The 27,066-nt window shown below is 42.3% G+C and overlaps 1 protein-coding gene across 6 annotated transcripts in view; it reads left to right on the top strand.

Moving 5' to 3' along the window:
- LOC133124804 (syntaxin-binding protein 5-like) overlaps nucleotides 1–27,066 on the top strand; it is a 188,408-nt gene that overhangs the window by 10,902 nt on the left and 150,440 nt on the right. For all 6 annotated transcript variants that reach the window (XM_061236300.1, XM_061236297.1, XM_061236299.1 and 3 more), the window contains exon 2: nucleotides 11,004–11,101. In XM_061236300.1, coding sequence (XP_061092284.1) covers nucleotides 11,004–11,101 — 98 coding nt within the window. The remainder of the gene's footprint in view (nucleotides 1–11,003; nucleotides 11,102–27,066) is intronic.

Below are 27,066 nucleotides of genomic sequence, written 5' to 3'. Positions count from 1 at the left end.
CAAGTGTTCGGGTGTAACTTGCTCTACTCTTGAGAAGTAAGTCACGAGGGGCCTGTCAACTGCTCATGTGCCACTTATTCTGTTCCTCATCAGCTTCCAGCAAGATGGACCTATTAAAAAGCTGCTAAACTAAGATGACATTGGTCAGGGGAGGCCAACCCTGGTCCTGAGTACCCACAGGGTCTGCTGGTTTTTGTTTTCCCTTTAATTAACCACTTTAGACCCAAGAAACCAGGTGAGATGAGGTAACTGTGCAATCAACTGCTTTAATGGGTCAATTAGTGCTGAGTAACAACAAAAACCAACAGATCCTGTGGCTCTCCAGGACCCTCACATAGGTCATATTACTGATCTAATTACTCCATTGTCCAAAGAAAACTTTTGGTTTGTCAAGTGTTTTGCTTACAATTTGGCAAAATTTGCTTGCTTCCAACTTATCGCTCGTGGGAACTTGTCAGATTTCTAAAGGCATTATTGAAATATCTTAACATGCCATTTTATTCAGAGTATTCCTCTGACTTGGAACGCACAGTAACCAGTGAACTGGTCATGTTGAGTGTTACCTCCCTCTAAAACAGAGCTGATGGGCTAATCTAACGATTCATAAACCAATTTTCAATCATAATAAAAAAATTGTAAAAGATTGTACCCTCAAGTTTGTAGATTTTGAATTAAGGAAACTTGGCAAGGCTGAGCCTGTTGTTGGGTAGCTATGAGTTAGCTGACTAATTCGATTTTTTAAACAAAAAACTCCTTAATCATGCTTTGTGAACTAACCCATTAGTGTAAATGAAAAATAATAAACAGTAGCGGAGCTATGAATTGTTGCTTTCATTCCATTTACATAGGCGATATAGCCTGTTATTGTATCAACATTACAATATAAATCACCTAGCCTATTCAACTATACAGCCTTTTTCCTTTGAACATAATTTTAATAACCTCTGAAACTGGCAATTGTTGCTGGCAACAACTAGAGACTTCCGATTCCGAGTTTCTTTTTTTCATGTTCAGAAAAATAAATTCATTTCTGAACTGTAATTATGTTGTTTTTCTTATTTTAATGAATACAGCTGGATATAATTGTGATGTAATTGCAGAGTATACGATTGCACACTCATTTCTGGAAGCGATTTTTGCTGCATTTGGCATGTGACCCAGGCATACATACACTGTCAGTTCACTACCGGCTTATTTGCATGGATGATTACTGGAATAATTAAACATTGTTACGAAATGAAAGGGGGTATACATTTAATCTCTGCCATTGTGCAGTCTTTTCTGTGAAATCATGTTCCCAGCAATTGTTGCTGTATTTCCAGTGTGATTCAGGAATGTATTGCTATACACTGTCAGTTGCCGACCGGCTCATTGGCATAGGTGATTACTGAAAAATTATTAATTTTTACCAAATTTAAGAGGGTATACATTTAAAAATATATATTTTCGCTTAATTCACTTCATTTTCTGGCATTAACTGCATACCAAGTTGCAGGACCACTCAGAACAACATAGCTAAATGCTAAGACATTTTTACAGTACAGATAACACTGCCTCTGAAAATTCCCCACAAGAGATAAATTAGAAGCTAGCTAAGTTAGCCAACTTGCAAGCTAAACATTGACCAACAATGTTGGTCTAGGGACATTCACATAATACTTAGTACCATTAGATACAGCCAATTGGGTAATTAGATCAGTAATAAGACCCATGTCATATTTCATTTCAGATTATCAGTTTTTTAAAAGTGCCATTTTGCTGGAAGCTTATAAGGAACAGAATAGGTTGCACATGCGCAGAAGCAGAGATTTTCTTACCAACTTCTTACCAACACTCCAGAGGCTGCTCCAGAGACTCCTCGACAGGCTGTGAAAGTTACCCTCGATCCATTGTGCGGGTCATTATCCTCGACACCCCTGCGCTGTTCTTAACAGACTTTTGACAGAATCAGCACTTAATATATTCTCTGTAAACTCTAGAGACTGTTGTGCGTGGAAATCCCAGGAGATCATCTGATTCTGAGGTACTCAAACCACCCCATCCGGCACCAACAATCATTCCATGGACAAAGCCACTTAGATCATATTTCTTCCATATTCTGGACCTGCTAAACATTTTGACCATGTCTGCATGTTGTAATCCATTGAGTTGCTGTCACATGATTGGCTGATAAGATATTTGCATTAACAAGCTGGTGTACAGCTGTGTCTAATAAAGTGGTCTGAGTGTATTTACACAGAACATTTTATGCCTTTTAAATATATTCAAAATACCTTCCAAATAAATGTAATGATAAGGACTGCAAACAGAATAAATGTATGACATATGCATAGGAATAGGCAGCTTGCAGGGATCCTGTTGGATGATCAATAAGACAGGGATACTAGATTGACAGAAACCTTTCCCACTTGGGAGACATGAATGCACTTTCATCACTGCACACTGCTGTACAAGTACCAAAGCAGGGTGTTTAAAATGGAGTCTAGAACAATGCCATAAATGCCATTAATGTTACAATGCTCCTGCAAAGTTGTGAGAAGTGTAGAGTCATGTCACAGTCATAGCTTACTATGTTTTCCACCCCCTGGAGCTTCCAGTCCTCGAGCTACATGTATGTGAATGGAGTCAGAGGACATGTTTACATGTTTTGGTCTTAAAGTGACTGAAAACAATCAGGATAGAATGAAGGCTCATACTCACCCAGCTCAATGGTCTTTATCTTTTTTGTCTGTCTGGGCGATTCACATGGAACTTTAGGCCAAAGTGGCGCACCTCAGTAGTTCAAGTAACACTTAGACTTGGGTGCGTAACCGGTGCATAAGTGAAGGGGAGCGAGATCTGTGCATGGGGCCAGGTATGAGGATGTGTCCTACTGTAAGCGAAACTGAGACGAATGGATTCAGACCCCATGCACATGCCTACACACATTTTCATGATTTATAAATTACCCCATAAAATGTTACATTGCTAAAATGAAATTGAATAATATTCAATCATTCTAAAACAAAAAAAGATATAATTTGCAATTTTTCCCAAAACATTACATGTCATTTGGCTGATGCTTTTATCCAAAGCGACTTACAGTTGATTAGATTAAGCAGGAGACAATCCTCCCCTAGAGCAATGCATGGTTAAGGGCCTTGCTCAAGAGCCCAACAGCTGTGCGGATCTTATTGTGGCTACACCAGGGATTGAACCACCGACCTTGCGGGTCCCAGTCATGTACCTTAACCACTATGCCACAGGCCGCCCCAAAACAACACTTTCCGTATCAGACACCATTAATTGCTGATTTAATTCTTTGACAGCTCCAGCTCATATTGAAAGTTAAAAAAAAAACTTCTATATACCCTGTGAATTACTTTGCTACTTGTGGACCAGATGTTGCATTCCAGGCAGTGATATCACTAACTCAGTGAAATCAAATGGCCTTTTTGACACAATCTTGCTAGTTTTGTAGCTAACGTCAGCTTTCACAGCCCATAGCATTTGCACATCTTCTTGAGTTTGATCTCTCACAGACATAAAATAATCTCAGTCCTTGATTGTAAGCAATGATTTGTTGTGAGCTGATGTTTGGAAAAATGGGGGTCTATTCATTCGAGGAATTTGTCCACATTTTCTCTTTAAAGATACGTAGGTACAGTGCAGACCGTAAGTATTTGGACAGTGGTACGATTTCTGTTCTTTTGGCTCTGTACTCTGCTAAAATGCTGAAATTATACCACTGTCCTAATATTTACAGACTGGACTGTAACTAGGTCAGGAAGTGTAACTAGGAACTTTTTTCATGCAGCTGTCCTTCATAAATTAACCAGCCAACAATGCAGCCACAATAATCAACAGAGACAAAATGCAAACAACATACTATCAAGAAAGGCCTGCATTCAAATTGCCCTTTAGAGGGTTTCAATTGTATGCTCTTTGCACACCACACACATTTCATCAATTTGTGCTTTCAAAATGGAAAGGACGGAAACCTTTTCTTAGGTGGATCGCAGCTTTATTATATAAATGATCAATTTGACCCCTTGTTTCCACACTCAAGAATTCCACGGGGAGAGGCACCCTCATCACATTGGTCAACAACATACAGTACGGGGTTAAAATCAATGCATAAATGCATCCACTATGGAGGATGCTGTCAGCTTTACGGTGATAAATCTGCAAATGTACTGGAGCGCTCTGATTTCATAGTTTTTCATAGCAAGACTGTCCTGTGTTTAGAATAAATACTGCAAACGCTGCGAATGTGGAAACCTAGTGACAGTAATTATGTGCACACAGAGGCATGGATGTAACCTGAGCATATTCACATTTTCTTGTGCTGTATCCAGTATTGATGATAAACAGTCACACAAGGTGGGCCTGAATATCTGATTAGAAAACTAATTTTCTTTATTTCTTTGTCAGAAAGGGCCCAGTGTGCTTTTGGCTTAGCTTCTTTATGCTTCCTCTTGCCATTTTGTCGTCCCTTTGTAATAAGCTTCTCACAGCTTTGTGGAAAGTTTCTGGAACATTAGTTGATTTTATGAACCTTAATCTTTTACTGGCTTGAAGTTGTCCTCAAAGCTTAAGCTCATCTTAGAACTAGTTAGAAATTAAACAGCAGCTTGTTATTAAGATATTATCACCTTTCTGTTTGTCTCTCTTTCTTTCTGTTTTCCGTTATACACACTCTGGGAATATGCAACGTGGACATATGTTCACACACACACGCACACACACACACTTTTTGGTATGGTGTCAGCAGCAAAAGCGCATATGGTCTGTCTCCAAGACATACCATAACTTGATTAATAACAGCTAATGAATTATACATATGGAAAACATGTTCCTGAAGTAGGATTGGAGAAACAGATTTACAAGGTCTTGATGCTGTAGAGCGCACGGCTCAGTTTACATCACATCACGTTTCACAAGAGCAGTGGTCTCCAACCCTGGTCCTGGAGAGTTACTCGGACTGCTGGTTCTTGTTGTTACTAATTAATTAATTACAGTAATCAATTAGAACAGTTGATTACACAGTTAATTCACCTCACCTGGTTACCTGATTCTCAACAGGGTGCTGATTTTAAGGTGAAAACAAAAACCAGTAGACCCAGAACCAGGGTCGGAGACCACTGCACTAGAGTATAAACATGAGGTAACAAGCATGCAAAATCCCTTTGTCATCCATCAGCATGGGAAAAGCCAGAAGTGAGAGATGGTAATTTAACATTTGGTAATGGGTACAAAAAAAATTAATGAATGGTTGAACATGCTACTTAGCATTATAAAGGAAATTATAAAAAGATGTAAAACATATGGAATGTTACAGGCCCTTGGACATTTGTTTTTGCAACGCAAATTTCTGTACTGCGGTACTTCAGGTCATAGCCTATTGTCCTACATTCGAAACTGAAAACAATTTTGCCAATTGATCCACAAAGCTCTCTGAACATCACGTGGGCCTGGCCTTACTTAGGCATGCATGCTCTTTTCTTTTTGCTAGTATCCATCTTAAGATATTGCTGGGTAGCTTCGGTTATGTGCCTTCATGTTTTTTGATGGAAGAAGAGCGCTTTCATTGAGGACCAATGAAACTGCGATACAATCTAGTAGGCTGGGGAGCGGAGACATCTAAGTAGCAAGAACGCCAAAGATTATTATTGGATAATAATGACTATCAATTGTTTAATGTTTAAGTGGAAAATGTATACTTTTTATTTTGCTTCAAAATGGGGGACATCATGTCAATATGTGGGACAGAGGGTCAAAATGCTGTGCAGTGCAATGCAAAGCAGGACACCTGCTCACCCTAGATGTCACTAATAAAAATAAATAATAATAATAATAATAATAATAATAATAATATTAATATTAATATTAATAATAATAATAATAATAATAATAATAATAATAATAATAATAATAATAAAACCAATAATTATTAATAAGAATTAGGCAGGTTAGGTTCAGCACACATCATGTGGGCAATAAGTGAGAGAACATCACTTCACTGGATTTTAGAGTAGCATGTGTTTGTATCTACAGGGACTTCCTATGCAAGCAGAAGTGCAAAGATAAGGGATCAAAATGCTATAATTCCCAACAGTGGGGACGTAGACTAAAAGCACAAGAAGTACAGACTTGATTGACAACTTTACCTTCCTGAATATAAACTTAAGTTATGTGCACAATAACAAGACTATTTGACAGCATACTGACTTGATGCAGAGAGGACATTTCTGACCACTTCAAAACAAAGGGTTTTTATTGCTATGTGAAGGACTATATCAAGGTGAGCACATCTCCTGACTATCAAGTGGATGAGAATATTGGTTTATGAAGTTTTATTGAACATGTTTTACTCCTGGGAAAGTGGCCCAAAGCTGCTTTTATCTTTGTCACATCCCAGCTGTATAAACTTGATTTATTTATGATTGTACTTACTTTGCCCAGATAGTGTTTGATCAAGATTTCACTTTCCTGGTATGGGGAGAGGGGAGTGGGCTAGGGGTGGATGGGGGGCCTGGCAGGTCCTGCCTCTCTCAGTATTTCAACCTTTCCCAAAACCACCTCCCATATGGAAATCTAATATCATATGCAGTATGTCCTCATATAAAAAGAATACGGACATATACAGTATGATACATACATTAGATTTTAACCATCTTAACCATAGGCCTGAGGGTGTTCCTTACAGCTGAGTGTTCTCTGCAGGCTTCAGGGAGGTTTGCCGGATGGTGAGAACAGTGTGAGAATGTAGGTCTTGGTCCTGGAGAGCCGCAGGGTGTGCTGCCTTTTTGTGTTACTCAGCACTTACTTGAACAATTAAAGCAGCTAATTACACAGTCAACTCACCTCACCTGGTTTCTTGGCTCTGAATTGGTTGCCAATATTAAAGGTACAATAGGTAATTTCAGACTTCCAACGGTCAAGAGAGGAATTGCAGCAACAAATATCCACAACCCTGTTTATCCCACCCCTTCTCTGTGCTATGCGCTGATGTCGAAATGTCAGTGGCTGTGGCAATTAGAACCAATTTTCAACCAATGAGCTTGAATTATTGTACAGCCATACAATCTTTTGATATAGTGCTGGCCCATCAACTGTATATTTTGAAACTCAAATTTAAGGACTATAAACACAGGCAGAGGGTGAGTCAACATGTCAGTGAGTCTTTTTCAATGATAGGAAGGGATTTACAATGGTCTTGTAACAATGTTTTAACACAAAAAAATCTTACCTATAGTACCTTTAAGGTGAAAACAAAAACCAGCACACCCTGCGGCTCTCGGGGACCAGGAGTGAGCACCAGTAGATGTTTGGCACTGTACGTGAAAGGAGATTAATCCCTGAGATTTCTATTGTTGACCCGCTGGATACAGCTGCCAGCTGACGTGAATTCCTCTCTTCGCAAACATGGACATTTGTTTATGTTATTATTTCTGTTACCCGACAAGCCAACACCTCGCTCTGACACGGCCACAACAGATAGAGACAGAGTGAAAGACCGAGATAGAGCCTGCAAATATTTCCCATTTCAAATGTTTACTATCCCACAGGGAAGTGAGGTGCACAACCTTCTGCCGTTTTTTAACAGCGATATAACAAGGCTGACACTCTGACACCCATGAAACACAGATACGCTCCGTCATTAAAATTAACGTGGCAGCTTGGGGGAGGTGGCAGCCTCAGCTTCAAGACAACAGCGCTGGTCTCCGATAGAGAGATGGACGAAATTGAAATATGAATGAGCAGGGGCCGAGATTCACCATCGGGCCGCGTGAATCTTTAATGGCTTCATCGCTCTCCGTGTGGGAGCGAGGGTTGTCTCTATCTGCAGGCCTGATGAATGGGCAGGGTGTTTTATTGGCCCGAGCAGAACGGGAGAGCCTACTCCAGGGGCTGCTGCAGTCTGCACTCTTAATTATTTAACTGTTCTCATCATCTGGATTAGATGTCAAACCACCGGTGTTTTTGCTGGTCTTAATTGGTAGCTAATTAAAAGGTTCATATACGACCAGCTGGAAACCACACAGCTGGAGGCTGGAGGAAAGCTGAATAAACAGACATGCCCAAACACACACACACACACACACAAGTGCACGCACGCACACACACACACACACACACACACACACACATTGAACTGTAGAGATCAGGTTAACCCTTACTGTAGTTATCAGTGGAGACCTGGCAGGCTGACTCTGTACATTTTCAGATGTAAGACAATGGCTAACTCTGTACAATGCTATTTATGAGGTTAGGGATGGGTTGGCTTGGTCTGTACAGAACAAGAGTCAGTAGTCTCCCCAACACGGAGGAGACAGTACAGCTGTCTGTCTGCCTACTTCACTCATGGTGTGCTGCAGGGTTTGTGCCCTGGGAAGGGTGCCAGATGTCTTAATGTAAGGATAAATCCAGTGTGAGTTGCTGGGAGCCAGACCAGGAGTGCAGAAGACAAATATACTGCTACCAAGGAACACCTTTGGGGAGATTGAATCTGGAGCCAATTTTAGACCAGCGTTGAAAAAAAAGGAAATGTTTACGAAAATGTTAGACTACTTTGCGACTAAAAAAAGGAATGCTTTTTCTACATTGCTTGAACATGGAACTGTACCTCCCAATCGCAATGTCTTATAAAAATTTATTGCCCACTCACACTCGCCCCTACACAACACACTGAGAATGAAGTGTTACAATGCAGTGTTCTTACAGTATGGTAATCTGTGCAAAAACCACATTGGAGCTGTGAAATTAATAATAGTGGTTATCCATACACTTACTGGAAAAGCATAGACGGCTCTCATCCCTATAAATTCAGACTACAATTCCAATTGTTACAATGTCTTCCCTGTATGGCTCACCAAAGCAATACTCTCCATTGCAGCTGGCCTTGCTAACTGCTATAGTTATAGGTAGCATTGTTCCTGTGCCTTCTAGCATTCTGGGAGGTCAGGGGTCAGAAATCAGACAGCTGGTGCATAAACAGCCCGGAGCAATGGTTACGGGTCAATGACACTTTTGGAAGACGTGCTTTTTACAGAAGACTGTCACAAAGACACTTTACAGAGTAATGGAAGGGCAGAAAAGGGCATCCCCATGGGGAGAAAAACCCTCAAGCAGTGGCAGGCTACAGTTACGGTAGTCAACTAGCTGGGAAAGTAGAAAATCCAAATGATCCTTTGCATACATATTTTCTTGATGTACAAATAATCGACCTGGGGGCGGCTCTCCTTATCTGCCGCATCTGCTTCTGATGTGGCCTTCGAACTGCTGTTTGGAAGCGCAAGGACATTCCATTTGCCTAATTCATTGCCAATTTCCTTCACTTCTTTTTCTTGCTTCTTTTTATAGCCTGTCCCGATGGGTTGAGTTAGGAGTAAGAAAATAAAAAGGAGATGAAAAATAAGCCAGTGGAAAGAGCCCACTGTTTCCTGAAGGCTGACTGTGTTTATCCTGAAGGGTGTGTTTGTTCTTTGTCCTGTCAGCTGGAGACTTTGGGCCTGGCAGACATGTTGAAACAGCAGGGAATGGGCACACCAAAGCCTGCTTTAGTAGCAAGAAGTGAAACAACTTGCATAACAACATCTATAATCTGAGCAGATTAATTACTTTTCTACATTTTACTGAGTTTGTCTGATGTATTGGAACCTATGAAATACTTTCAAAAAGAATGTTGGTCCTCTTGGTTAGTTCAGTTGCACCATGCAAGATCAAGTGAGCGCAGAAAAGTATTTGAATCCAAAACAATTACATATTTGACCCAGCCCTGGTTTGCAGCACCGAGGCCCCCACGCGAAGAGTTATTACCACCCGTGGTGGACACCAGCGTATCTACGGCTCTCTGTTTTCTGTTTATTTCAGTTTTCTGACCACTTCATTTTATTTATTTATCTCTGTCTTACATTCATGAGTGAGGATTATTGATGAACAAATGAGAGTGCAGAACAAATCGGCGGCAGAGAAAGCCGGCACTAGCACAGGGTTCTTCTACCGGCGAGCTGGAGCCAGAATGGAGGGAGGAGCTCATCAGACCAGCCTGGAAGGTGTAATCCCGGGCTACTGTTCCACAGCACCTGCTGTTTCTGCATTCCTCAAAATGTAATAACAGGGATTCGATACATCAATCAGCAGTCTGTAGGTGTGCAGACGGTCAGGAAACCCCAAGGGAAAATGATGTGAAAACCGACAAGATGAACCGCACACACACCTCTCACTCATCTAGTTCAGCAAATCTAAACCTCAAAAAAATCTCAGAATAACATACATATTGATTCATCGCGAAAAGCAATGTCAAGCTCCCATGTCTGCCTTAACTGTCCGTATACAGTGCGTGTCAATAACTTTTATTACTTGTTGAAAAATTGCACTGTATTGCATTTTTGTAGCCTTGACTAGCGTCATTCATGAAAATCCATTTCTCAAAAAATCTGCTGCGTGTAGATGTGCCGTTGGTCTGCGCGTTCTCGTTTTCCAGGAGTTCAGCTTCACTGCGGTTTAAGCAGCCAGGGAATCATATTTTACCCACATTGCCTCAGACTCTGCCCTGCACCCTGCGTTTGATGTTTGTGTTCCATGCACAATCCCAACACCCACGTTGTAATTAACTGTTAACTGTTCTTAATGAAACCCTTTTAGTGCATTCTGTGGAAAGATTTGGGTGGCCCCAGAAACACATTTGAGTTTGATTGATTGAAACCTTACTGTCGGTATATTTTTCCATAAAAAAGTGAATTGAATTTAATTATCTGCTGTAAAATCCAGTTATGCCAACTTGATCAGCTTGAACATTGAGCTGGTCAAGCTGGTCATAAGATGGTCTAGCTGGGTATGAGCTGGTCAACCAGCTTGTGCTGGTAGCTTGTCTGAGCTGGTAGCTGGTCAACCACCCATAAGCTGTTTCAAAACATATCTTCAGCCATATCAAGCTGGGAGCTGGTCAACTAGCTACCAGCTGTTTCAAAACCTAGCTTGAGCTGCTTTTTTCAACAGGGTTCTTTTCTACTTTTCAGACGGTACGTCATGGCTTCCCGTACCAGCCCACCGCCCTGGCGTTCGACCCGGTCCAGAAGATCCTGGCCATCGGCTCTCGGACCGGCGGCGTGCGAATGTATCCTTTTTCCGGCGTTTCGTTTTGCTCTGTTTTTGTGCCCAACGGGTAACACCGCCCACCGTCCCAAACCCCGAGGGGGGTAGGAGAGGGAGGGATCCTCACGAAGCACCAGGCTAGCATCCTCAGCCGCAGGTAAGAGACACGTTCCCTAACGCGTCCCCGCTGTGAGCCGCCCTCCAGGGAGCGTCCTCAGGGAAACGCTGCCTGTGCCAACGGGAGTCACTCCTTTCTCGTCAGCGGTGTAATGCCGCGGACTAGGAAACAGGGACAGGAGCGAGCCAGTGTTTGGATGCGGGTTTGGGGGTCGTGACACGGTACCAGCCGACTGAAGCCAGCGATAACTATTGCGGCAGGTCAGGATAGAGGTGCTTCGAGATGCTTTCAGCTGGGGTTATTTTTGTGTGCGATGCCACATCTCTTTCCATCTCTCTCGCCCTCTCTCAATCTCTCTCTCACCCTCACTTGTTTTCTTTCCTCCCTTGCCCTCTCTCTATCTCCTTTGAAGAAATATATATATTTTTTTATCTTTGACAGTTCAAAATGGTTCCTTTTAGTTCAGTAATGGATGAGAAGCTCCTTGCATATTTCTTGTGTGTCCTCGTCCTTCTCTTCTTTTCTCCACATCAAAAATATTTACGTTCATGGCATCTCTTATCTTCCCATCTCTGAGTTTCTCTCTTTCTCCAATGTCCCTGGAGACACTTGAAGTGCCTTCTATGGCCCTGCATGCATTGCTTCTGCTGTTCTTCTCTATATTTATGGAGGGCTGGTGGCCACTCCAGCTCAATCTGTCTTTCTGTAGTGTAGCAAGGTTGTAAATAACACAGTTTCTTCGTGTGACGCAAGACGTGATTGGCTGAGACTGAGGTGCTAACAGATAAGGGGGCTACTTGAGACGGGTGCGTGGGGGGTTGGACCCAAAATGCACGACTCAGAAACGGGAGTATAGTACCGAGGGAGAAGGCAGCCTCGTAATCGGTAAACCATGCAAAAAATCCAGTAACCAGGAAAGCTGTCAGCAGGGCAGAAGTACAGGCGGACGGTAGGCAGGCTCAGGGTCGATGACGGCGCAAGAATCAAGACCGAAGTCTGCTCCGCAGGGCAAAAGCACAAAGACAGCAGGCAAAGTCGTGGTACAGGTAGGCAATGGTCAACAAAACAGAAGTCAATAATCTTTGGTCAATAAACAGGCTTGGATCATAACGGGTAAACAATGGCTTGACAAAACCACTAAAGAGGTGCACTGACGAACAGGAGGCAACAATTTCGCAAATTTTATAAATACTTTTCTGACTAAGCATCCCTGGCGTATTGGAACAAATGGAATGATCCAAAAATTGTAAACTCCATCCAACTGCTCCTCCTGGCAGGCTCAAATGCACATTTTAAAAATGACATTTTACTTACATTTTGAGGATATCCCACAATGCACCATAAACTCTAGTGAACAACTGTGGGTATTATGGTATTATCTGACTCCATCATAGGGTATTATCCGGCTTTTACAGTAGCACGGCTACTTTACTAAAGTAATGTTGCTATGGACAACTAGTTTAGAAACTAAAGTATTCATTGAAACACAATGGTATTGGGAAATAGTCCCTGTTTCGAACATGACACAAGTTTTTATTTCATATATTTATATGTTTTTCTGAGATACTCTCCCTTTCTCTGCCTGTCACTTCAGTTCACAGCCTCCCTGTAGGAAGGAAGTACTGAAGTGATATAGGGGGGCAGCGGGTTGTATTTTTTAGTCCCAGTTAAGAAATCTATATTGATCTGAATATAATGTTCATGCCAGTACGTGCCAGGCTAACAAAGTTGTTTGTTAAAAAGGTTCATTAATATACAGTATATGTGTGGGTGTGTGTGTATGTGTGTATGTGTGTGTGCGCACGCATGTGTGTGCATGGGCTCTTTGTGGTAAGAGCATTGCCCCTGGTGCATAAGGAGAGGACAGTGTAGTGGATCGATATACCTTCGGAAGACAAGACCTGCTCGCTCTTCACAGACTGGAGCTCAGGGGAAAAGCACTGACAGCAAGGAGGAAAAGAGTGAGAGAAAGAGCGAGAGAACCTGACTTACTTTATGCACGATCCGTCAATCGATTAGCAATGATTAGCATCACACATAGAATTGACCCTCTGCTTTATTTGAAGGGTCCCACATAAGAGATATATAACTCCTTCATAAGCACTACATATGACATTCATAAGCTCTAAGTAAGCATTCATGAGCGCATTATGTGGATAACCGCAAATAGGCATATGGTGTGTTTTGTGTACACTGATACACCAAGGACGCAAGATCCTTAGTTATCGATATAAGTGCTAATGAATGCTTGTGTAGTGCTTATGAATGCACTATGTAGTACTTATGAAGGAGTTATATACTGTAGTTCTTATGTAGGACCCATCAAATCAAGTGTTACCACTGTAATACAAAGTGCTTCTCCAATCACTGTCATGACAGATTAATGGGGAGAGGGGCCGAGAGACAGACCCCTTGCTCAGAGGTCATCAATTTCAGGCTCAGATAGATGATGATGCTCATCACTCATTCCTGCCAGCCAATGAGGTTTCCCAGGATGAGGTCCACCGCTCGTTAAAACATCAGAGGGCGAACGCCTGATGTGGAGAAAATGTGAAAACGCATTGTGGCGCAGCATGCGCCTACCTCCGCTCCCTCTCTCGATCGAAACCGGAGCTGTTAATTGGCCGCAAGTTCACCATGACCGGGCTCTCCTAAGGCGCACGGCTAGCCTTCGTCTGCCGGGGGAGGCCGGCCAATGAGAACACTCCCGCCGCTGCCGCGCGCCACCTGAGACGGATGTCACGTGCTGCGTCTGTACACGGCCGATGAATAAAACCACGGGCCCGCACCTTTTCAGAGAATTCCCCCACACTGCCTGTCTGTCATGAGTAAAATAATGAAAGACATCCCGCCAATCTCATTTTGCTCCTGTGCGAATCTATAAGAGCTTGTGAGACGTGAAAATCTGAGTATTATGGACCAACAGCAGGGAGGTTTTTCTGAATCAGAAGCAGACCTGGGTCAAATCTGTAATTGCTCTGCATTCAAATACCTTTCTAGACTTTACTGAGCTTGCCTGGTGTACCGTATTTGAACCTATGAAATACTCTCGAAAAGTGCAAACCTCGCCTTCTGGTCCTCTTGGTGAGCTCAGCTGCACCAGGCAAGATCAATTGAGAAAAGTATTTAAATCCTAAACAGTTACGTATTTGACGGGGGTCTGGTTTTGGACCATTGTGAACAGCAGGAAGTTTTTTCAGAATCAGTAAAGATTCGAAGGTGATAAATAAATACTGGAGTTTAAGAGGTAAAGGCCATTGTTAACATGAAAAAGACCAATCAAACCTCCATTTCCTCTGGGAGCTGTCCCCATGCAGCTGAGGGCAGCTCAGTGCTGATTCAGTCTATTTGTATACAAGGTCTTTTACTGTCATTTTACAAGGCTCGAGAGCTCTGATAGCTATGTTCCTGCTCCATTTTAGATTAATTGTTCGTTTTTCACAGATTCTTTCCTTTCAATCCCTCGGTCGCTCAGATGAGCTCTCACTCTTTCAGACCTGGCAGTGAAGAGAGCGGCCTCTCTCGCTCTCTCTCCCTCCCTCTTTCTCTCTCTCTTTTGTCTTTTTCAGCCTCAGCTGTCGTAGGTGGTGATGTTGTGTGTGTGTGTGTGTGTGTGTGCGCGTGTGAGTGTGTAGATGGACGTGTGTGGCTCAAGTGTTAGGATGAAGGGTAAAGGGATTTGGTCTTCCTGTCACCCTGTTTTTAAGTTATTGTAATGAGATGCTTCACTAAAAAAGTCAGCCTCTCTCTTTCTCCTTTTGCTCTCCTCCTCCACACTGACCGATTCTTCGCTCTCTCTCCGTCTGTTGACTTGGGTTTGGCTCATTGCAGTGAACAGCAGGCGCATTTTTAGAGAAGGCAACGAACAGAGGCAGCGAAATTCATCATCTCTGCACGGCTGCACATACCTAGAGGGTTGTTCACTCACCTCGAGGCTAGGCGGTCCACGGAGGGACAGATGGAAAGTGTGTGAATGGGCAGAGAAAGCGCTTCAAACAGGTACACCTGGGGAGTATTTCACAAAGCTGGATTACTGAGTTAGCCAGCGCAAAGTAAAACCTGGAACAGTCCATGTTCCAGATTTTGGTGGGGTCTTGGTTTCACTGGCTAACTAGTAATCCTGCTTTGTGGAACAGGGCTCTGGCGGGTGTGATTGTGGATTAACAGGAGAATTGTCCAAAACAAAAACAGGGATGTAGCACATTCAAAGTATGTAGCAGAAAAAGAAAAAGAAAGAAGCACATCAAGTCTGTACACCACAGACGAGAAACAGTGTCACCAATCCAATCAGGACTGGGCTATGACAGGAAAGCCTTTAAAATAGGGGGGATCCAAGCTTCCTTTTGGGACCAACCGGAGATGCCAAAGTGATGGAAAACTAAATGAAAAAGAAAGAAAGCGGACGGCTGAGAATCACAGGCTGCGCGAATCCAGCGCGCCCCATTGGACGGATCGAGGCACTTCCGTCTGAATGGTAACCACGGCAACGCACAAAAATATGTGCTCGCATGGATCCGTGTCAAAACCCTCCAGAGATACGCAGTGAATGAAGATAAAGTGGAAAAAAAACAAGCAAAACGGGGAATGTTTTCAACACAGAAAAAGTAAGAGCGGAGAACGTTCTAGCACATTGCCTTTGAAGGAGCATAGCGTGATGAGAGTTTTACAACTCTGTGCTCTGTCTAAAACTCTTCGGAGAGAGCTGCATCATTGAATCCAGGAGCGTTATGAGAAACCAGCTGGCTTGGTTTCCATTACAGTTTCACCATCTGTCTATAACAGATCTGGGTCAAGTATGCAATTGTTTTGGATTTAAATACTTTTCTACATGATACTCAGCTTGCCTGGTGCATTAGAACGAATGCAATACTCTCAGAAAGTACAAACGCCCCGCCTTCTGGTCCTCTTGGTTGGCTCAATTGCACCAGGCATAATCAATTGATCACCGAAAATTATTTGAATCTAAAACAATCACGTATTTGTCCAAGGTCCGTTGTGAGAAGACAGAGGTTCTCATTAGTACGAGAGGTTTCCTGCGCTTTTAGACATCTCTACTTCTCAAAGCATTGCTATTTCTTTCTCCACTGACGACTTCAAGAGTAAACACATACTGTGTTCGCAATGGGCCTGAGATCACAACGCACAGTCAAACTCTGCTTCACTTCATCTTTTTTCTGTTTTTCTGACATCAGGCGGAAGCTTTCTTTATCTGACATCAGAAAGCAGCCTACAGTATGGCTGCACAGCTAGTGGCAATCTTTTCATGAATGGAACTTGTGAGGGACCGCATTAAATAACAGCAGTGGTACAGCTCTAGATTTGTCTGGGTGCCAAATGAAACTCAAATAATACATTATGGGTTTTGCGTGTGTGTATGGTGTGTAGGTGTGAGTGTGTAGGTGTGTGCGAGTGCTTGCGAGTGTCAGCATGTATTTGTGTGAGATTCAACTTGTGCAGATATGTTTTTGCCTGTGTTTGTGTGTGCGTACATATGTGAGTGTGTATGCGAATGTGTGTGCGTGTGTGTCTAAACATTTGTGTGACTGTTTATTTGTGTGTTTGCAAATGCATAAGTATTTGTGTGCGATTGTGAATGTGTGCACGTGTGTCTGATTGTGTATTATATGTAAGTAAATATTTGTGTTGGATTGTGAGTGTGTGCATGTGGATGCATTGTGGACACTTTTTGTCTATTTCTGGTATTTACTCCGCTTTCTAAGTTTCAATTGCAGAACAACAGTCCTGCTTTCACTGATCACCACTTTCTTAAAAAGGCCTGGACTCAGGAGACACTGTGAGAGGTTACATTGAGAGCTATTGTGTCTATCTATCTATCTATCTATCTATCTATCTATCTATCTATCTATCTATCTAGATATCTATCTATCTAGCTATATGTCTTTCTGTCTGTCTATTTTTCTGCAGTATCTTTATTTTCTATTGTTGCATTGAGGTCATACAACTCTTCACAATGAAGATTTGCACAAAGCTAGAAGAAAAGAGATAACATTTAGACAATAAATACAAGCAGACATAACTATGGAACAATTATTTATCTCATCAACATAACTACAACATAATACCTCAAAAACCAGTGCCATTCAGCAACTGTACATGTGTTCAATATATAGCACAACCAACTACATTTTTAGAGGGCTGTAATTCCTACACAGCTCAGTCAATATGCCTTCGTATTAAAACTGACAGTCTGCATTTTAATTTGGGTATTTACATCCATACGCAATCGTGTGGGATTACAGCCCTTTAAAATGATGCAACCATCCAAATACTTACAGACTTCACTGTATGTGCAATGATGTCACTTTTTTTACAACCTTGTGAAATTTGGTCAGAAAAACCTGACATGAAATCAGATTGGACTGGCTTAAATAAGCACCGCCCACCCCTCCCAAAGCTCACCCCATGCAGAGAGGCCAGGTCCTGCACCCCGTGCTCTGATTTCTCAGTCCGGGAGGTGACAGATCAGGGCATGTGTCATCGGGAGTGGAACCAAAGCTGTCACACTCACCGCCTGTGTGTGTGTTTGTGTGTGCGCGTGTGAGTGTGCGTGTGTGTTTGTGTGTGTGCGCGCATGTGAGTATGTGTGTATGTTTTCGTGTGTTTGTGTGTGTGTGCATGTATGTGTGTGAGTGTGCGTGTCTGTGTCCGTGTGAGTGTGTATGTGTGTGTGTGTGTGTGTGTGTGTGTGTGTGCACATTTGAGTTTGTGTGTGGGTTTGGAAGCTGAGTAAAAAAAAGTGTTGCGCTTTTGCCTTGGAGGCTTGCAGACCACGGACAAGATGAGCTGTTTGTAAGTCTTATTCTCTGATACTGTAGGTGGGAGGGGAAGTTATACGACCTCTCAGCTAAGACAAAATGTTTTCACAATGTTACTGCAATGTTTCTTGAATGTTGTATTTTGAATGTTGTATGTTCCTATTACATGGCAGTGACATTGTGTGAATGTTTGTGTTAGCTGGGCCGGGTCTACAACCATGTAACCAAGTCCCCTACACACTGCTGAGTCTTTGAGCACTGATAAAAGACAGGCACGCCACTGGTAATAAGCATAAAGAGGGACGGGGCACAGTACTCTGCTTATTTTAATCCACCTTCGCCTCATTCGCTGAACACAATCGTACATTTAAATTGACAATCTGCCTTGTGTATTATGGTCATTTACTTTGTATTCTCATTCGATTACAGTGTGCCCATCTCCCTTGCCTTGCTCACCCCTTAGCATTGTGAAAATGCAGCAGATGAACATACAGACGGGTAATTTCAGGTCTTCAATTAGGCAGGAGCTGCCCAGCTTCTCAGTTAACTGAATCAGGGCCTGTTAGTGTTGCTGGAGTACAAAGGCCAGCACAGACTTTTTTTAAAATCTAGATTGACAAACTAAGATGTTAACAAAGATATAAACAAACTGGCAGATCAGCCTTTTCTCTATCTCTTGCTGTTGCTACCCAAGTTATTCATTTCAGAGAATGGGGGATTAGTTTTTGTTTCCGTTCAGTCATGTCTGAACCGCATAAGTTGCAGCTCTGGCTCTGTAAGAATTGCTGCGGAAAGTGCTTACAGACGGACAGTAGGCTTCCATATGTTTACAGTCGCTGCTGTACAGCCGTAACATCAATTAAAATAATTATTTACAGTGCTAATCAACTTTGGACTAAAATGAAATTTATAGGGGGTGAACATTATCTACATTAGGAGAGGCATTGCAAATGGAGGAATTAACGTGAATGACACCACTGTAAAATGGATTAAGAACAATGTTGTATTAATGGTTTTGAAACCTTGTAATGAATTGTTGCCTGATATTTACATTACATTACATTACATTATTGGCATTTGGCAGATGCTCTTATCCAGAGTGATGTACAGTTTATTTGACTAAGCAGGGGACAATCCTCCCCAGGAGCAATGCTCAAGGGCCCAACGGCTGTGTGGATGTTATTGTGGCTACACCGGGGGTCGAACCACCGACCCTGCATGTCCCAGTCATGTACCTTAACCACTACACTACAGGCCGCCCCCATTTATTCACTGAATGCAAAGACCTTGAGGCTGGCTGGAACCCTCTGGGCTGGGGTTCTATGTTCAGGGTTGAGATTGTGTTGGGGTCACTGCTAATATTGAGCCACATTGTGTGTATGTGTTTGTGGGTGTGTGTGTGTGTGTATCTGTACCTGTGTACTTTTGTACTGTATGTGCATATGTGTGTGTGCGTGCAACTAACCGTAGTTCATAGTTAACAAGTTCCATGAGACTTAAGGGAGGAGAAACCTTTGGGGGAAGCATATTTGAGACATTTGTATACATTACATTAATTTCATGGCAGGTACTTCTACAAAGAATGCTTGGAATATCTTTTACATATAAACCAATATGCTGTGGGAAAGGAGGTTAAATCTATGGCTGTCAACCTGCAGCCAGATACAAACACACGTGCACACACACACGCATACACGCACACAGCTCCTTACACAATCCTGCCACTCTTCTGCTCAATAAATAACTAATGGTATTTAATACTTGATTAAGTGCTTGATGGGTAATTAGCAGCCCCCAGTTTGAAAGCAGCCAGCAGGGCCCTGTATGACCCCCCACACAATCCCTCATTTCCCTCCCTCTCCCTGCCGTGCCCTTGATGTGCCAGTCTCTGATGAGAGCTCTTACTCAGAAAGAAAAGCACCTCTAGTTGTTTCCAGAATTGTTACCAAGCCTCCCTTGGGAAAGGAAGTAGGTTTTTCCTCCCAGAAACTGAGAATAAACATGCGTTTGTTCCGGAAACAACTGAAACTCACAGCTGTGGATTGTGCAGCCTGGGAAAACAAAGTCCCTGCACTTCCGAATTAGGGTGAAGCATGCAGGGCTTAAGGCCCTGGGAATCATGCGTAGGGCACAGGATGTAGGCTACAGTCGGGAGGGCCCTTGACATCTTCCAAAGGGTGCTGGGTGCAGAACGTAGTGTAGAAGACACAAGACATACACAGAGAGCAGGGTGTATGTAGTACATAGGGCACTGGGCAGCATGCACAGAGAGCAGGGGGTGCATAGGGCACTGGGCAACATGCAATGAGAGCAGGGGGTAGGCAGTGCATAGGGCACTGGGCAACATGCAATGAGAGCAGGGGGTAGGTAGTGCATAGGGCACTGGGCAGCATGCACAGAGAGCAGGGGGTAGGTCATGCATAGGGCACTGGGCAACATGCAATGAGAGCAGGGGGTAGGTAGTACCTAGGGCACTGGGCAGCATGCAATGAGAGCAGGGTGTAGGTAGTACATAGGGCACTGGGCAGCATGCCCAGAGAGCAGGGGGTAGGTAGTGCATAGGGCACTGGGCAACATGCAATGAGAGCAGGGGGTAGGTAGTACATAGGGCACTGGGCAACATGCAATGAGAGCAGGGGGTAGGTAGTACATAGGGCACTGGGCAACATGCAATGAGAGCAGGGGGTAGGTAGTACATAGGGCACTGGGCAGCATGCACAGAGTGCAGGGGGTAGGTAGTGCATAGGGCACTGGGCAACATGCAGTGAGAGTAGGGGGTAGGTAGTGCATAGGGCACTGGGCAGCATGCAATGAGAGCAGGGTGTAGGTAGTACATAAGGCACTGGGCAGCATGCAATGAGAGCAGGGTGTAGGTAGTACATAGGGCACTGGGCAGCATGCACAGAGTGCAGGGGGTAGGTAGTGCATAGGGCACTGGGCAACATGCAGTGAGAGTAGGGGGTAGGTAGTGCATAGGGCACTGGGCAGCATGCAATGAGAGCAGGGTGTAGGTAGTACATAAGGCACTGGGCAGCATGCAATGAGAGCAGGGTGTAGGTAGTACATAGGGCACTGGGCAGCATGCACAGAGAGCACTTTTTGAAGCTTTAATTAATGATTAATTAACTTAGTTGTGAACTCTGTGAGGATAGTGTTCTGTTTCATTCAATAACACTACTTTTAGTCTTGCATATGTAGATTAACCGAATTGCGTAAAAACGTACATCCAGCATGGAGAGAACATGTTACTGGTGTGACCCAAGATTACCTCGCAGGGCTAGGAGAGGGATATTTCTGCCCTAGGGCCATTGGGACATTAATGGTATTGATCTCTCCAAAGACTTGTCCTTGCAGCGGAGTGAAATAGTCTGCCTTCAGTAAGGGGAAAACAGAGACAGAGAGAATCAGCCTCATAAGGTGACAGAGACACCTGTCCTTGTAATGAGCAGCTACATAAACTCAAACAAATAAATACTCTTGCAAAAAATACTGACTCGCTTGGCAGCGTTGTTTAACTCACAGGTTAACATCCGAAACAAACATATTCTCTCTGAAAGTCAGAAAGGTTCCCTCGGGCCGCTGCCTGTTTTATTTCTTCTCTTCTTTCTGTACTAGGCTTGGAGGTGGTGGCGCACAGGGAGCCAAAAATAAAAGGGGTCTTTGAGAATGTCATTGCGTGTTCCGACCTTTCAGCCAAAAAGGTCTTTAAAGGTCTCCAGTTCTGTTCGCTTGGATCGGAATGCTCAGGGATGCTGGTTACCAGTTGATGAGGTGTTGCTGTACTGGAGGCCTCTTGCTGTGATACAACCTTGTGAAATGTTATAGTAGTATCATGTGGCCCACACAAGAACCTTGTTCTGTTGGACTGCTGTTTTTAATGTTTCATATACAATATACGTCCAGTATATTTTGTTCCATAACTTGTTCCATAACTGTTACATATAGACTCACTGAGCATTTTATTAGGAACATTTTTACTTTATTACACCTACTTATTAATGCGATTATCTAATCAGCCAATTGTGTGGCAGCGGTGCAATGCATACAATGCATACAATCATGTAGAAACAGGTCAGGAACTTCAGTTAATGTTCACATAAAAATTTTTTGACCGTGGAATGATTGTTGGTGGCAGACAGGGTGGTTTGAGTATCTCAGAAACTGCTGATCTCCTGGGATTTTCACACAAAATAGTGTCTAGAGTTTGCAAAGAATGGTGCAAAAAACACAAAAAAATCCAGTGAGCAGCAATTCTGCAGACAGAAATGCCTTGTTAATGAGAGAAGTCAGAGGAGAATGGCCAGACTGGACAAAGCTGACAACAAGGTGACAGTAATGCAAATAACATTATAATAGTGGTATGCAGAAGAGCATCTCTGAACACGCAACGCATCATAACTCTAAGTGGATAGGCCACAGCATAGAAGTCTAATAAATACCTAATAAAGTGCTCGGTGAATGTAGGATATCTAAGCAGTGAAAATAACTTCCCTCACACTCCATATTAATTTACATTTGTAATTTTTCAAAAATAATTTCAACCATTTAGGGTGGTTTTTTAGGGGGGTAGCAATCACCAATGACAGTGAGATTAATAATTTGGTAATTGCAATAGTTCTGACAGTGATATCCCTTCTGCTGCTACTTATTTAATTAAATGAAGACAAATTAATGTGTGCTGTCTGCTACTGTTCAAGGTTAGCCATGCAATTTGCAAATAAAAAAGCACAGTGTGTACAAGGCTTTAATTTCTTTCAATTAAAATGTTTTTTTTTATTTTTTATTTATTGCAAATTAACTTAAAACATACCTCATTTTCCCATCGATGTCAGCGAGCTTGTTAGCCAATTTTGTTACATGGACTGAAGTACTAATGCAAATAATGCATAACAGGTCACTGTAGGCCATAAGCCATGCTAAAATATGACATGTTTCTAATTACCTACAGTACATATAGTTACAGTTACATAGACATGTTCCTACACAATTCCGACCGTCCGCAGACCTAAAAGTACTAATAGCCATTAGCCATTAACTAGAGAGCTACTGGTAGTGTTGTGTGTAGGGTGAAACTGCAGATGATTTGCCCCCAGGCTCATAGAATTTACAGAGCAGCAGTCTGTGCAGTGGGCTGCAGTGGTGAACAATTATCAGAAACTGGGCTTGGAAACAGAAGGCGAGGATCCTGGCTGAGGCTATAAACAGCTGTTCCAGTAAAGGTCCAGCTGTATTCATCTAAGAAAAAAGGTACAAATGAGAATATCTGGTAATTTATGTGGATGAAGCTTCACTTAGCAAGTAAATGCTCTAATATAATATCTTGCAGCTGTGTTGTGATGGTGTACATCAGCGTGCTGTTGTAGTAGGAGTTTATTGTATCAAATGGGTATTTAAACTGGCTTTGTCTATTTACTGCCACTGAGTATAAGTAGATAGGACTCATTGTAATGGTTGAAAACCCAAATGTATAATGCAAAAAGAATCAAAAACGAATAACAGTGTCCAACATGTCCAAAATACGCACTTTCTGAAATCATAAACAGTGTAGGTTAAGCAGAATTTGAACCAGAAAATGAATTTGTGCACATCCGTCTAGTGATATTATGTTGTCATTGATGAAAAAGCTTTGGAGTTGCCATTATCTCAGAAACCCCTGTCTTTCAGTGATGGCTCACAATAAACAATTCATCCTTAATTAAGTCACGGGTGTTGGGAGATAAAACTAATCCTCATGTCATCCATTTTGTTTCATGCACAGAAAAACGACATGGATCACTGTGGTTCAATCTGTCAGCGACTGTGCTGACTGCGCCTGGACTATTTATGATCTTATTTTCCATTGCTAAGCCCCTACTGTTCAAAGGGCTGTTTTTGAGGCAGGTATGGTTCCGATCTCTGGTTGGTGTTTGATAGCACAAACCGATATGGGGCTTTTATCCTGGGACCCAGACGTGCAGGGAAAATGGTCTGACTGGCCCCTGCCACGCAAAAAAATAAAAAGAGGGCACTGGCTGCCAATAAAACCACCCCACAAAAACACATAATTAGGTGGTTCAACTCTGATAAGAACACAGGGCACAGGGGAAAAGCATTACTCTCCAGGAGTGATCCCTGACCTGAGATTTTGATTTCAGAACATAATTATGTGTGTGTGTTTCACAGATGATATAGTATGCTCTGGACCATGACCAGTTCAGACTAACTCCCAGCTCAACATGTTTTTTAGCTGGTTGGCCAGTTCAGACCAGCTCCCAGCTCAACATAGTTTTTAGCTGGTTGACAAGATCAAATCAGCTCCTGGCTCAGCATGGTTTAGCTGGTTGATCAGTTCATACCAACTCCTAGCTTGACATGGTTTGACCAGCTCAAGCTATGATTGAGACCAGCTTTATGAAAAAGCTTGGCCATGCATGTTGACCAGCTCAGACCCAGCTAGAGCAACCTATAGACCAGACCGGCGAATCCGGGTACTTTGAAGTACACGCCCTTTCTCGGGGGTAAGTATAACACTGCGGGAATAAGATATTTTAACTAAATTAGCTATATGTTTTGACAACAAAATCCTATATTTTATTTATTATATGTCCGAAAAGCTGAAAGTATTTTGTATTTGCATACAAAGTTGACATTTGTACGATGAGTAGTTTTTAAGATTGAGACCTTGGTTAGACACCGGCACCAGTCTCCATCTGCACCGGCTCTATCGCCAAGTCCGGCAGTAGACTGACGTTACATTCCATCACTTCAACACATTCTCACCGGATCAATCGATAGACAGACAGACAACAGTGGATAAATAGATAGATTAAATAGATAGATAGACAGATTGATTAAGTGCTTGATCAGCACCAGTTTCAAGTAACATTAGCTAGCTAGCTCTGTGTCTTGAAGCTGTATAATTTGTATAGATAGATATATCGATAGATTGCCTCAGCACCAGTGTCAAGTAACAAGTAACTACAGTAAATCCTCAAATTGTGTCCGGGATTCTATTTGAAGCCGGGCCTCCGATAATAGCCGGGGGCGTGGCCGATTTGGACAAATAAAGGCCGGCCCCCAAATACAAGCCGGGGTAATATTGCCTACCAGTAGGGCTATCAGTCCATGAGCACTAGAAGACATTGTTTCGATTTAACTCAATTAAATAAAAGAGCTCTTCTTAATATTTTATATTGTTGGTTGGTTTAATACTGTTGCCAATGAAAAGTCGTTGTTCTACACCATGGGTCTCCAACACTTTGCTCTCAAGCTACCAGTTGCTTGCTGCCCCCTTCTAAGTAGCTTGCCAAAGGCTGAAGCAGTATACATTTAAACACAATTGTTGCCGTGAGGCATTGCAGCCTACAAATTTAATAAAAAGTAAATCAGGCAAAATAAAAAATTAACTCAATTTAGGCAACTTGGGTACGCAATAAGGTTTCCATGTATTTACAGCACAGCGCACGTTCAATGAATGAATGAAAGCGGCTGCCTTGGCTCGCAATAAACAGACGGGTGGAAATCCCGACACTCTTTCAACTACATAAAACTTAACAGTGAACCATCAAATACCCCCCAGATTTCAGTGCCCATCAGTCCCAACATTTAGCAATAGAATCAAACAGTCCAAAAGTAAATTAAATCCCAAACCAAAGCGAAAATCTTTTGATAGCCTACCGGTATGCTGGTCCAAAACGAAACGCATGTCTCACAATAAAACTTGCTGTTATCTACGCTAATTTGTTATTGTTCATGAAGGCGTGTCTGGCAAGTTGTTATTTTATGGATTCTGAACTTGCATGTGATTTATTGTGTTTGAGAATATTTGCAATAAACTAAGTCTGTTAAGACTGACACTATGACTTACCAAACGGTGTTTCCTGATTAGCCTACACTAATTGATTTCTGAACGGTTACAGGAAGTGTTGAACAGTGGTAGCCCACTTTAAGTGTAGCCTTTTACTTTATTTCTAAGAATAAAATTCTACACCAGAAGCCTAATAAGAATACAAGCCTGCCCCAAATAAAGGCCTGTGCTTTGTGCAGCCTAAGTAAATAAAAGACCCCGGACACAATTTGAGGATTTACGGTATACAAATTATATACAAAGCATGGCGCTAGCAAGTTAGCTAACATTACTTGACTCTGGTGCAGAATCTGTCTGTCTGTCTATCTATCTATCTATCTATCTATCTATCTATCTATCTATCTATCTATTTAATCTATTTATCCACTGCTGTCTATCAATCGATCAATCTGGTGTGCTGAAGTGATTTAACGTAATGTCAGTGTACTTGTCGATAGAGCAGGTGCAGATGGAGACTGCCGCAGGTGTCAAACAAAGCTCTCCTTCTCGAAAACTACTCATCGTAAAAATGTCAACTCGGTATGGAAATGCTCAAAATACTTTTTTTTCTTGTCGGATACATAATAAAAAATATATAGGATATTGTTGTCAAAAGATATAGCTAATTTAGATAAAATATCCCGCAGTGTTATACTTACCCCCGAGAAGAGGCATGGCTATGGCAGTGACGTGTTGTCAGTCCGGTCTATGACCTATGACTATCTTATCTGTCCACAAGACTTTTCAAAACTACAGTTTTTTAAATGTAGCCTACTTTTTCCTGCTCTTGAGGTTTACCAGTGGTTTGTATGCTGAACGGTTAGAGGTTTTTCATACTGCTGTAGTTTTTCATACTGCTTTTCTTTTTGGTCGTCTTTGACACATCTATGCCTACTTCCTGGAGAGTATTCTTGTTCACAGTTGAATTGGGGGTTTTCGGCAGTATTCTTTAGTCATCCACTCCAGTGGTTCCCATGGTCTACAAGGTTGTTTGCTATAGCTGAGCTGACTAGTGCATTCTTGCTTCTTTAAAATGTACAGTTGATTTTGACATGCTCAATTTTTTCTTAACTGTCTCTGAAAGATGTATTCCTTTCAGCCTCATGATGGCCGGCATTGGCAATTTGGTCCAACAGCAACATTCCAAATACTTACAGACTGCTCTGAATATTCACTTTAGTATGACATGTAATATATACTTAGTGAACATTTTATTAGGTGGGCCTGTACACCAGCTTGTTAATACAAATATGTAATCAACCAATCAT

The sequence above is a fragment of the Conger conger genome, chromosome 3 (genome assembly GCF_963514075.1).
Source record: "Conger conger chromosome 3, fConCon1.1, whole genome shotgun sequence".
Lineage (NCBI taxonomy): Eukaryota > Metazoa > Chordata > Actinopteri > Anguilliformes > Congridae > Conger > Conger conger.
This window is presented reverse-complemented; position numbering and strand designations above follow the sequence as displayed.